At 36.7% G+C, this 12764-nt stretch overlaps 1 protein-coding gene across 1 annotated transcript in view; it reads right to left on the reverse strand.

Moving 5' to 3' along the window:
• LOC117424597 (dynein axonemal heavy chain 9-like) overlaps positions 1-12764 on the reverse strand; it is a 138722-nt gene that overhangs the window by 93627 nt on the left and 32331 nt on the right. Inside the window, exons 26-36 of the mRNA XM_034041106.3 lie at positions 12564-12724; positions 11229-11385; positions 9260-9364; positions 7208-7365; positions 6167-6305; positions 5520-5807; positions 3647-3857; positions 3363-3490; positions 3132-3240; positions 2679-2826; positions 1293-1467 (exon numbers count right to left, since the gene is read on the reverse strand). Of these exons, the coding sequence (XP_033896997.3) occupies positions 1293-1467; positions 2679-2826; positions 3132-3240; positions 3363-3490; positions 3647-3857; positions 5520-5807; positions 6167-6305; positions 7208-7365; positions 9260-9364; positions 11229-11385; positions 12564-12724 (1779 nt within the window). The remainder of the gene's footprint in view (positions 1-1292; positions 1468-2678; positions 2827-3131; positions 3241-3362; positions 3491-3646; positions 3858-5519; positions 5808-6166; positions 6306-7207; positions 7366-9259; positions 9365-11228; positions 11386-12563; positions 12725-12764) is intronic.

A 12764-nucleotide genomic window follows, 5' to 3' on the forward strand; every position in this document is an offset into this window, starting at 1 on the left:
TATATATATATAATTAAACATAAAAACATACATTTAAAAAAAGCTGAGCGCCAACTGTACCGTTCAGTTGGTAGCAACATGTAATTTTGAGAAACTACAATTAATAGAGACACACTGTGAACAAAAGCAATGGAACTATTGGTAAGGAAAGGTCACATTCAAGGCCACCTTCTTTGAAGTGCAATAAGGTTTAGTTTTCAGAAAGCTCTGGGCTGCTGTTGTTTCACAATACTGTACCTTTGGCTCCAAATGACATTACAAAGGAACTAAAGTAGGTAATATAACATCACACTGTTGAGAATTGCATTTAGTCTGGGTAACTCAGCAAGGGAATACATGTTCAGAAAAACAGACCCAGGATTTTATGAAGTCATCAGCTAGGGTGAGGTGAGGGTTAGAACTGTCAGCTTGCTGATATCCACAGGTATTCACAATGAGGGAATATATTGAGGAGTACATGGCCGTTCGTCAATAATTCCTTTTGGAAAGAGGTAGGCATTTTCATCCAGGTCTCCACAATGAAAGCACAAAAGGCATTAGAGATGCCTTTTGCATAACAAATTAACTAGTTGTGCAAAAGTGTGTGCTACATGTTGATAGTGATCTATATGTGGTTATATTTCAATGACTTCTAAGATAATTTCACAGTCACGTCAGATTTATATTTCAAATACATTGAAATGCAATCATATTGGTGAAATCTGGCTGAACGTCACGGCTGTAGTCAAGCACAAAATTTCAAACAGAAATGTCGTAACTCTGAAAGCTTGCTGAAATAGTTGCTGGAGAAACTCTTGTTTGCGGAAATAATGATTACCCCTGAGAGGATGTTAGATTGTGGGTTACCACTGAGTCAGCTTTGTGACTGCTTTATCTTTGAAAATAAAAACAGTGCCAGATTTATCAAGGTATATTAATCAACTTCAAAACTGAAAATCCAATTCGAAATAGTTTTATAAAACTAAAACTAGGGAATTCATTACTCAGTACATGTTTTCTTTCTAGAATGGCACAGCTGTACAGGTATTACCAACCATAGAATGACCCAGAGGTACTTGTGCTGCAAGTAGACAGCCTAACATATGTCACTATGATACGTCTCTGTAAGTAATGTTAAACTATATCCACAGCATGTAAAATACAATTTCATAATGCCAGAGTATAGTTTCATGAAAATAAAAATAGACAAGTGGCAAACGCAGCCTAATCTCAAGATACAACAAAAAAGGTCACAAATATAAAAGGACCTGTTTTACCCTGTTACTGGAGATATATGATAGGTATTTTATTACCTGGTCCTGGAACATGGCTCCACCAAAAGCCCAGATGGCAGCAAAAACAAAGTACAGTTCATACAGCTCTTTGGGACTGTCAGGCGGAGTGTGTTCTTTCGTCAAGAGACATTCGAGAAGGTAACACAGCATCTGAACCATACTCTGCTCTGGGATTGGGATGATCTTCTTAAATCTGAATATTAATGATCAAAAAATTATTCAGACAAAGGAAATAAATATAATTTAATTTTCAAATAAAATGGAAAACGTTAGATTCTTGGTAAATGCTGTGGTCCTTCAGATTTGTGACCCAGCAGAAAAGAAAAAAAGGCATTTTGTTACACAATGGCTGCTAAGGACTTACAGGAAAGGAGTGCTAATCCTCTTATCGGTTTTATTAATAGGTTCCTCTTTCATTATGCTGAGAAAATGTTGGTTGGTTCTTCACTTGTCTTTTTTACATTAGGGTTATACAGACATTTCAAATACAGTGCTATAAACTGATGCATCTGGTACCTTTGGTGATCTTATACAGCTATTGGAGAGTGAACTAGAACACAGGAAGTGATTAGGTACCAGGAAGCAGCAGCAAATGTCCATCTATTGCGTTGGATTTCAACTATCTGCATATTACAAAAATTGAGGTATAAGAACCAAAATATCTTCAACAGAAGAAAAAAATGTACTTGCTATTAATATACAACAAAGGGGATTTAAAACCTGGGTTTTAAGAGAAGTAAATTCGTTTCTGGTGACTTTTACATGGAGGATGTATTGAGTATGATTCATTGGTGTCTGTAAGCCTTGTTTAGACTTCTGTGGGTTGACCATACATCAAGTTGTGACTGTTCAGCTTGTTTATAGTTCCAAAGGCAGTTGAAGCTGGCAGTGTCAAGCTTCCTCTCGCTTGACATCATCTTGCTCTTGACATGCTCCCACTGCTACCCACAGTGCATGAAGGTTTTGAATAACTACAGTGCACTTCCACCACATCCCTGCATTCAACTACAAGAGGTCACAGAAATACACTTTCATTGAAAAGAACAAAGCCTAAGGCTTCTGGGACGCCCAGTTCTTGCAAACAGTGTTTCTTAGTAACCAATTGTTGCTTATCCAATAACTCACAGGTTTTCAATGTCTCATGATGTTACCTCTTGAACTAGAATACTAAAGCACTGAAACATGTGGAAGGAGCGACTGGCACATTTTGCAAATTTAGTTAGCGAGTAGATACAAATAATACCAAAAATAAATAAAATAGACGTTTACCATAATCTGCTTTTTAAATAGCAAAATGTAAGACTTACGTAATTATAGTAATTTATAGTAGGTACGATTTACTGGAGTTCTTTTGTTAACTATACCTTAAGTTTAAAACAGTTCAACAGAGCAAAGGAATCTTACCTTGTTCTGAGTGTGTCGAGGCACAATGGGAGGTACTTGTCAAATAAAATGGTCAGGTTTGCCTTCTCTGATTGGACCTCCCTCTGGTCAATCCAGCTTGAAACTGGAGGATTCCATCCCAGATCAGCAGGATTGATGTACAAGATTCCTACAGAGAAATACAAACACATGGCCATTGTTGATCCTTTAGCTTCAGTGGTAGAAACCACATACAGTTATGAGTTATACAATTGGACACAATATTTAAACTCTTTGTCAATGTCATATAACAAGACACCATGATTGGACAAAACATTATGTCATTTTTTTTATGAAAAAGGAGTCTTGTTGCAGTATTACTAATACCAAAACCTTAACACATCAAACAGTAATGCCATTTCCTAACTATTAAATTGAGCCCTCTCTATTGGGCACTGCACAGGTTATCATCTTATATGCATTGATGTCACATACCTGCTCTGGAAACTGTAGCTGGGGTAGCTGTACGAAGGTGGCTGATTTCAAACACCAGCCTCATGGTCGGGTTTAGGGGAATCCTCTCGTTGCTGGCCAATGTAAGCACCTGCAGTAAGATATGAAACCACAAGCATTCATTCCAGAAGTACACATGAATGTATGGTGACAAACAGAATACATAAAGGGTTTGGTCAAGAACAAGATTGCCCAGTTTGACGATGGCTTTACCTTGTTGTCGTCCATGACAGTGTTGAGAGACTCAATCCACATAGGGTCAATGTCACCATCCAGCACAATCCATTTAGGACCATCATGGCTGACATTCGCCAGGTCACGCATAATGCTGGAAAACAGACCTAAGAGACAAATGAAGACACCATTGTCAATTGTTTTACATACAGTACTGGATACCTCCCTCAATGTCTATGGTTTGAAAAACAACTTCATAGGTAAATCAACTAGAGAATTATCATTGAGTATTTTCAAGTTGCAGATGCATCCCATAAACTTACCATCCTTCCACTCGCGTGTGGAGGGGTTGATGATGCCGAAAAGCTCATCGTTGGTGACAGCCTTGGGGTTGAGGTCAGCCCAGGCTGGGCGCCGCTTCATGTTCTGGTAAGTTTTGTTCAGGGACTTCAGGACCTGGGATTTGCCAGTACCGGCGTTGCCCACCACGAACACAGAGTGCCGGACTGCAAGAAGCTCTTCAAGCTGGACCACCTGGGAACATTGCATGAGGACATGTTGAAAAGTGCTTGAATAAGGTCTTTTGATTTGATAAGGCTCGACTAGAGTTGAATTTGAATTTAATACACTGCATGTTCAAGATGAGACCATATTGTTTTTAATTGTGTCATGCTGAATGCCTATCAAAGTGTAACCTTTAGTTCTTATGGTTCTTTATTCTTTCATTTTGGATGTTGTAGATGAAACGTTGCTGCTGCTTCCCAGTACCTAATCACTTCATGTGTTGTAGCTCAAACTCACCCCAGTCTACTGCAGAGGTACTTGGATGCAGCAGCTTATCTATAGCTTAATATTTAAAATATTTCTATGTACTGAATTCATGTAAAAACACAAATGATGAACCCATAGATCCTCAGCACAATGAGAATATAAAACTAATAAGAGGTTAGGACTCCTTTAAGGAGATGATAGATGTGCAGCTCAGAAACCTGACAGAAATACTTAAAATGTTGCTTTGACTACTTAGATGAAATTACAACTAACTGAAATGGTGGTAATGATTAGTTAAATAAAAAATGAAAAATTAGGTGGATTGATAATGTTTGCTGAATTTACTTCACCTACTGAAGTTTTTTTTTTTTTTTACGCCAGGTTATTAAAGCTGGCTGCCCGAGGCCTTCCAAGCTCTTTTGAGATAAAACATATTAAGACCCTGAGAATCCTTAAATAAAATGGGTTTCTTACATCTACTGAAACCACAAAGCATTTTTAAACCAACAGCAGCTAAGCTCCTCATGAAGCGAGGAAAGCTTTCTTTTTTCACGTTTTATGGGTTCAATCAGTCATCCGTCATGCACCTACCCCCCGTTACTCAAAGTCGGCCTATCGTTTTGGAAAAGGTTGAAATTGCTGCTGTATGTAATGACACTGTGGGCTTACAGTTAATAACAGATAAGTGCCTTGCACTGTTACACCAGACTCCAAAACACTCACGAACAACCTGCTGCTTAAACTACCTAGGCATTCTTAATTCCAGGATTTTTCATATTTGTAAGAGAACACCAAGAATAAAGTGGTTATGACCTTCTGTTCTATTGTCAACTCCTACCATTTAAAAAATATATCTATATCTATAGATATCTATATATCTATATATCTATATATATATATATATATATATATATATATATATATATATATATATATATATCTATATCTATATCTATATCTATATATATATATATATATATATATATATATATATATATATATATATATATATATTTTTCCACAACTGAAGTCATAGCAGCTTTTCTTCAGTATCAGAAAGCCTGGCCAAAAGTCCTTTATTAAATTGCACATATTAAATTGCTTCTCCAAGGTTACTCTTAAAAGGAGCTATAGATAAGACATTTATAACTAAAATTAACTCTAAAAATATTTTACCAGGTTTATGAATGCTTCAATACTGAAACACCAGCAACTACTGCTTCTGAAAAGGCTCCTTGAGGCAAGTTTTCTGCAGTGAGGTAGGGAAGCATATTAGCATTGCACTGTGCACTGAGGTAACACATACAATAGAAGGAAAACATAAGTATAAACCTGACTGTTCTAGACATCAGTATCTAGGATCTAGGACCTGATTACCTGAAATTACAAATGCAATATTACAATTAATATTAGCCATCTATTTACTTTCAGTATGAAGTTGTCTTCAGCCTGAAGTTTGAGATCCAGAACAGACTGTTTCACAAACTTCTCAAAATCAAGGTCTCTCTTCCTGGGGACATCCAGTGCAGGGAACAGATCTACGATCAGCCCCATGAACACAGGCATGTCATCCGTCACAATTTTGGGGATGTTGAAGTCTCGGAGGGCTCTCATCAGCACCTGGTCTTCAGGTCTCCCTGGATCCCCTCTTTTCAAGGAGCCGGCTACCACAAGCACAGACTTGATTGCTCGCAAACCCCAGTCATAATGGTCCTGACGGGAGACACAACTATCAAGTTATCATATTCCAGAAGAATATTACAGAGAGAACGCATTGAATTGTTAACCACAGGACTGCTATAATAACCCTTAAAATAAAACCTTACTTTAAAAGTGAATTAGGAAGCTTGAGAACAGCTGCGTGGTCTAGCAGATCAGATTTACTGAGATTTTTGGTGCTTTTTAATTCAAATGTAAAATATTTCAAGTTGGAGAGTATCAATGTGTGGGTAATTGTCTTGTTTACTGTTGTCTACAGTTTACCCAGAATGTTAAAAATACAGAGAGTATTACTTAATAAAACAGGTATATAAATATACATGCACAGGAGTAAAAACAGACTTGTTTCCTACTTGCTTGGAAAGCAGTTCTTTACACAGCTGGTACAAGGTGATGAACTTTCTGGCCAACAGTCTGGCTTCAATAAACCCTTCTGCCACCAACATGATTTCACAGATCAGCTCGAAGTCCGGGACCACCATAGCACAGGGCCTAGGAGGCAAGCAAGATGCATTCACATCTGTTCCACTACGCTGCAGTGGACTGTGCTTTTAAGAGGTTTTATGTTAAGAGACTTTTTCAAGGTGGCTTCTGTTGTCAGTTTAAATACCTGTGGTTGGATTGTATAGTTTATTGCAGGTTTGGTGAAGTAATAAGCAACAGTAGAGTAGATATGCTTATTATTATTAATAATAATAATAATAATAATAATAATAATAATAATAATAATAATAATAATAATAATAATAATAATAATAATACTTATTATTATTGAACATTGACAAAAGTATCACTGCTATTACCAGATTAATGCTTCAGTAATAATTTGACATTACAGGAAAACATTTAAAACTATATTTTTATGTATATATTTTAGTTTATAATGATCTACTGTAGGTCTCAGTGAGTCACCCTGAATAGGTAGGAAGAAGCTACAGAGTTGTGTTTCAACAGATATGGTGTTCAGGGTTTCCAGAAGTATTATTAGTTCAAAGACCTGCCTCCTTCTTCAGAAATTTCAATAGGTCTCAAAAGAATCCCCCTTTGATAAGTAGGAGTTCAAATGACAACTTGATCATGCTTAAACATGCTCAGGAGGTGTAATTACAATCCTGCCTATAGAAGAAATTGGAACCCCCAGGTTTTGAAGGACATAAAGTTCATGATTTTTGTTCAACGAGTCATAAATATGTATTGGCCACATTTCTCTTGTGGAAAAACAATGAGCAACAAGATTGGACAGTGGGCTACAATATATATATATGTCATAAAGGCCCCTAAAGCTGACGTTACCAAGGCTCCATTAGGGGCACTGCATCACAGTGCATACACCTGTTATTGGAGCAGGAGAACCGTGTTTTGTTCAAGTCCTTTCAAGTAACTCCATTCCTCACCTGAAGAGGGCCTTCAGATTCTCTGGCAGTTCTGTCCTCCCAGCATATCCAGGGTTCATTGTAATGAAGATACCAACGGAAGGGAACAGGTTAATCTCCTCGCCCATGAAGTTGAAGCGTTTTTTCTTGTCTCTAATAGCATCCTGGATGCTTTTAACCTGAAAGGAAGCACATGTGGGATTACAATTTTCCTTTTTTATCTTCTTTAATTAAAACTGTTGTAAACTCAGCCCTATAAATGACCATGAACTCCCTGAAGAAACCTTCACTGCAGCTTTGTACCGCATTTAGATTAAATTATTTTTTTTATTAGTATGAACACAGACCAATGAGATATATATAAAGGAATAACAAATACAATGCTCTAGTCAAACAGACTGACATCAACATGATTTTACAATTGGTGAAGACAGAGTCCAATACAACCTCTGTAAGACCACATACCAACCCAGGCCTCCAGAGTCGAAATTTTACTGAAGTGCGTTAAGTTTGTGAAGTGAGTCACCTAGTTTGTCAAGTTTGCCAAGTGAGCCAGTTTCATTTATCTTTCTTCTATTGTGCTTTATGGGTTAAAATGACCTAATTATATATTGTGTGTGGTAAAGTAATTATCGTGCAGGAGTTTAAGGACCATTTAAATGTCTCCGTGGTTACTTTCAAACATTAGCAAGACTGGACTTGTGCTGCTTGTTTGAGCAGTGGAAGACTGCCTAATGAAGAGGCCATCATTAAGCACTGAGCCAGCTCACTTTTTTTTTCAATTCCTTTATCCTTTCCTTGGCTACCTTAAGAACATTTTCTGGACATTAGGAGATTTGAAACAGACACACATCTGAATAACTGATGGCCCTTTGAAAAACAATTCGATATTTCTAATTGAAATACAAAGGATGGATCTTTTTTGACCCCGTTGAGCTATTTTAGTTATTTCAACATTTGGGTCATTCTCTACTCTAGGGGTACAAGGTAACATACAAACATAGCTACTTTCTCAGGGGTTTTTAAATCATGTTTAGAAAAGTCCACAAATGCATTTTGAAAAGTGTATTTTGAACTGTTTAAATTGTGAAAGCAGTGGTTTGTCTTGCTGTGATGTGTATAAATAAAAGCAATTTTCTAAGAGAAATATTCTGAACAAATCTGATGTACAATGGATGCATTTGTTTTTTTTACTGTTAATATGTTAATTGAAAACGGTTGGTTTTTAATAAACATCTGTTTACATGTTAATTTGGACAGATATTTGGTTACTCTTTTCGTACCCCTAAAGCAGAGGAGGACTCACATATAGATAGTGTTATGTCCCCTCTATTTTCCCTATTTCTTTGCTTCAGAAGTTACAAAAACACAAATCTGAAGTAATTACAGGAAAGCAGGCCATCTATCTTCTTGAGGGAAAGGTTATTCACTGTAAAAGAAGCGAAAACCAACAGAGCCCAAGAATAAGATTAAAAAAAAAAAAAAACTACAATGCCCCCAGATTTCTAATTTCCTGATTTTGGGGTGATTTTTGTTACAGTGTACAGCAACTGTGCTGAAAAAAAAATTACAATTAGCAATTTCAATAAAGCAAGCTGTTTTAATGCAAACCATCCAAAACATTAGCTACAACAATAATGACTCTTTTTTAAATAAATAAATATTCTTTTTTATGTGTTGGTGTTTAAGGGTATAGCCAGAAATAATTACACAAAACACACATACTACGTTATTTAACAGGTTCAATTCAAGTTCAACATTCAATACGGAAATGGCATCCCTTTAAGAATTCACATAGTACAATAGCAGTATATTTTGCTTCATAAACGGGAATAAGCTGGTGTCCCTACAAACTACCTTTGGGCAATATAAACCAACTGATGAGTCAACAACATGCTGATTACAGTATGTACTACAGCAAACAGGGGTTTTCTCATCTTACCTGTCAGAGCTCCACCCCCCACCAATATCTGTTATATACACACATACACGTCAGAGGAGAAATATTGACTCATATAATAATAATAATAATAATAATAATAATAATAATAATAATAATAATCCTCCATGTACCTGCACGGCTACCACAGACAGCACCTCCACTGAAATCCGGTTGAACTCATCAAAGCAGCCCCAGGCTCCAGTTTGCGCTAACCCTTTGTAGATATTCCCACAAGACTGCAGTGAAGAAGATAGGAATTTACAAACGAAATGAATATTAGTTGTGACCTTGATAATTCAAACTGTTCTGGTGTAAACACTCTTGTCAGTTATTACAAGACTACAGGAGAGGATTGTAAAGTCAGTTGGCATATCGCTAGGAGTAGCCCTAAAACACAACATGGTTTTACAATCATTAAATACCTGTAGGATTGTTTTACACAGACAGGTCGGGTGTAATGTAATTATCAAGTAAAAAACAGCTGTTTGTAAACCTGCACTAACCTCTCGTCTCTGCATGTCTGTTGTATTTTGTGATGGTAATTTCAAATTCTTCAAAATATACTACGGCACCAAAACCAGTAGACTGCTGTAGAGCTAGTTTTATAATCGAAAAAAAGTCAGGTATGACTAAAAACTGGCAACAAAATCAAAGATGATGCTTTAATATATTTCACATCATTGCACATTGTTAAAAAGATCCAGAATGCTTCACCTGCCACAGGCCATAATAATACTCGTGGTCTCACTTTCATATCCTTCACAATGTGCGTGATATTTCTGTTGCCCTTTGTAATGTTGTGAGGATATCACAGGACAAGCGAGTGTTTAATTGCAGGTTTAGAAACTCACACTAGACCCGCATCCAGGCCTGGCTTTCGGAACTCAGGTATATATTGTAAATGATCAGGAGCCTGGAGTTATTGTGACCCTGTTAAAATAACGTGTTCCTCCCTTGTAGCTGCTTTAATAGCTCCTAATAGCAAACCTACAGACTCAGATGAGACTGCGATAGATGTGATTAGTTCAGAGCAGATTTAGCAGGGAGCTGGTAGCTCAGTCCAGGCCTATTGTCATGTCAATAATATACACAGGGCATTCTGAGACCTAGAACTGGATACAGGTCTAGTATGAATTTCTAACCCTGTAATAGCATATTGCTTTAAAGTAGGGATTCTCAAACTAGGGGTTGGGACCCCCTGGGGGGAGGGGGGAGCAGGTCACAGAAGGGTTTCGGGGGGGAAACAGCCATAGCACTAGCTGATCACCTCAGTTTCTTTTTATTTTGTTATGTTCTGTATACCTGCAAGGAATTGTTTTGTAGATGGCTGTGTTACTGCATGAAAGTCCATCAGAAAATTCTGTATACACGTACAGATGTATTTCTACAATACATGAATAGGCGGGTATATTAGGGTGGTCGTTAGGGTGGTCATAGCAGAGCCAAGTCCCTACACAGGGGGTCCCAGTAAGAAAGAGTTTGACAACCTCTGATATAAAGGAGCCAACAACGAGCAGAAGCACATTTACTTCTACAAATAATACATCCAAAAAATAAGTAAAAGGCCATACATTTGGGAGGGTAATAATGAATCTATCAGAGTTTGACTAATTTGAGTGTTGCGCTGTTAATACATTTGACTTACTACCTGTACATATGGTCCCTGGAAAAAAGAATGTTCCTAAAATTGTGAAATGTTTTCTCTTTACCAATCGTACTGAATCATTAAAACCTTTTGACAAAATGTTGATTATATTTCCTTTTTATTTTAGGACAATGCAGTTTGCTATGGATGGTTTACAAAGCTGATAATATTTTTTTGCTATCGAAACAAAGCTCTCGTAAAAGCACATGTACAACTACACTGTTTATTTGCTTAAAAGTAAAAAATATTATTTAAACAATAAATAAAACAGGGACATTATCAAAATGAAAATACCAAATATCCTTTTGAGAACTGAAACTGAAAAGGGAATTAAAGATGATTCAAAGAAATAATATAACTATGCTCTAAAAGTATCTCTTTCAACATACTGTAAAATACTTTTAGTTTTCCTATATTTTACAGTTGTGGATAAACCAAGAAACCCAGTACAGTACCTTGTAGTCCATTTGCTCAGAGCAGTTGAAGACGTAGACCATGATTCCGAGGGCTCTCCCGAGATCCTTGGTGGTTTCAGTCTTGCCTGTTCCTGCGGGACCTGCTGGAGCTCCACTCATAGTCAGATGCAGTGACTGGGTCAAAGTAATGTAACACCTGGTATCAAAGAAATTAAACCATAATAAGCTTTATATTAGTCACGGTTATCATTTGGAGCCACACGCCTGTCTACATCTAATGTATTTTAAAAGTTACCAGTACACATCACATTCAAAAGAAGGTTCCACATTACTAACAATGTACGTGGGCTAAATATTGTTGTCACGTACCCTGCAGTACACCAGGTTCATGGCAGAAGTTGAATTATTATGGTAATAAGCATAGCTGGTGGCCAGCTTATACTCAATAGTTCTGCAGGACACAAGCTATAGTGAACAAACTAAAAGACAGTCGTCAAATTAAAGTATGATAGTGTTCATAAGTGCCAAGAGAAACTAAATTCTTACTGTCTTTCACTGTTGAATACTAGGGAGTTTTTAAAATGACTGGATTCACACACTTGCTAAAAATGTAATAATGTGGGTCAATCTTTGGCAAGTAAATGTGAATCTGTTGTAAAAAAGACTAATTGTGTTTCTGAACAGAATTTATAAATTGAATTGTGTACCCTACTGTTTTAATACAATTTCAGTGTGTCATACTCAGCAAGGAACATGAGCTAAAATGGTAATTTTAATTTTAAAAATACATAATAGACCTAATCTATAGAAATATTATCCCAAACTGGATACTAGTAATTGAATTGTCAGTAGCCTTGGGGTGTAGATGGCAATTAACAAAACAATCAAATATTCATATAAAAATAACCTAATTTACCTCAATGTTATTTTACTGTGGCACCCAGGAGGGAAGGTGAATGCATGTTATTTTACATTTTTAAAAGGTAGACCGATATGCTAATATGCTTTATACCACTGGTGGTTACAATTGCTTAATTTAAACGCACAATATCTGCTCTGACAACTGGAAAATGTGAATAAAATGATTTATAACTTTTCAGAGGCAACCTTTTATCAATGCGTTCAACGTTAAAAATGCATTGAGTTTTAAAATATTCATACATGGCCAACATATTATTTGACGGTTGACAGATCATTTGAATATATTATTATATTATTATATATTAAATTGGCCAGATGCAGAGGAATGGTTATTTGGATTTGATGAACACATCACTGACAATCTCTTAATAATATACAGAAATACAAGCTCCGGCTCTTGATTAGTTCTCAGTTTTGAGTATTGAGACATCTTACACCTTGTCAGCAACCCACCTGTCTGTCAGTGGTGTGATTACCAGGCGAGGTGTGTTCCCCAGATACTCATAGGAGTAGAAGAACTGGGCATCACAAATGTTTGCCAAACAGTGCTTTTTCTCATCATCCCAGCGGTGTCTAAGCTGAGACAGCCACACAAACGCCTGTGAATTTTCCACCTGTTAAAAAAGAACACCAGTATTACAAAGCTGATGTCTT

Source organism: Acipenser ruthenus, chromosome 19 (assembly GCF_902713425.1).
Source record: "Acipenser ruthenus chromosome 19, fAciRut3.2 maternal haplotype, whole genome shotgun sequence".
Classification (NCBI taxonomy): domain Eukaryota; kingdom Metazoa; phylum Chordata; class Actinopteri; order Acipenseriformes; family Acipenseridae; genus Acipenser; species Acipenser ruthenus.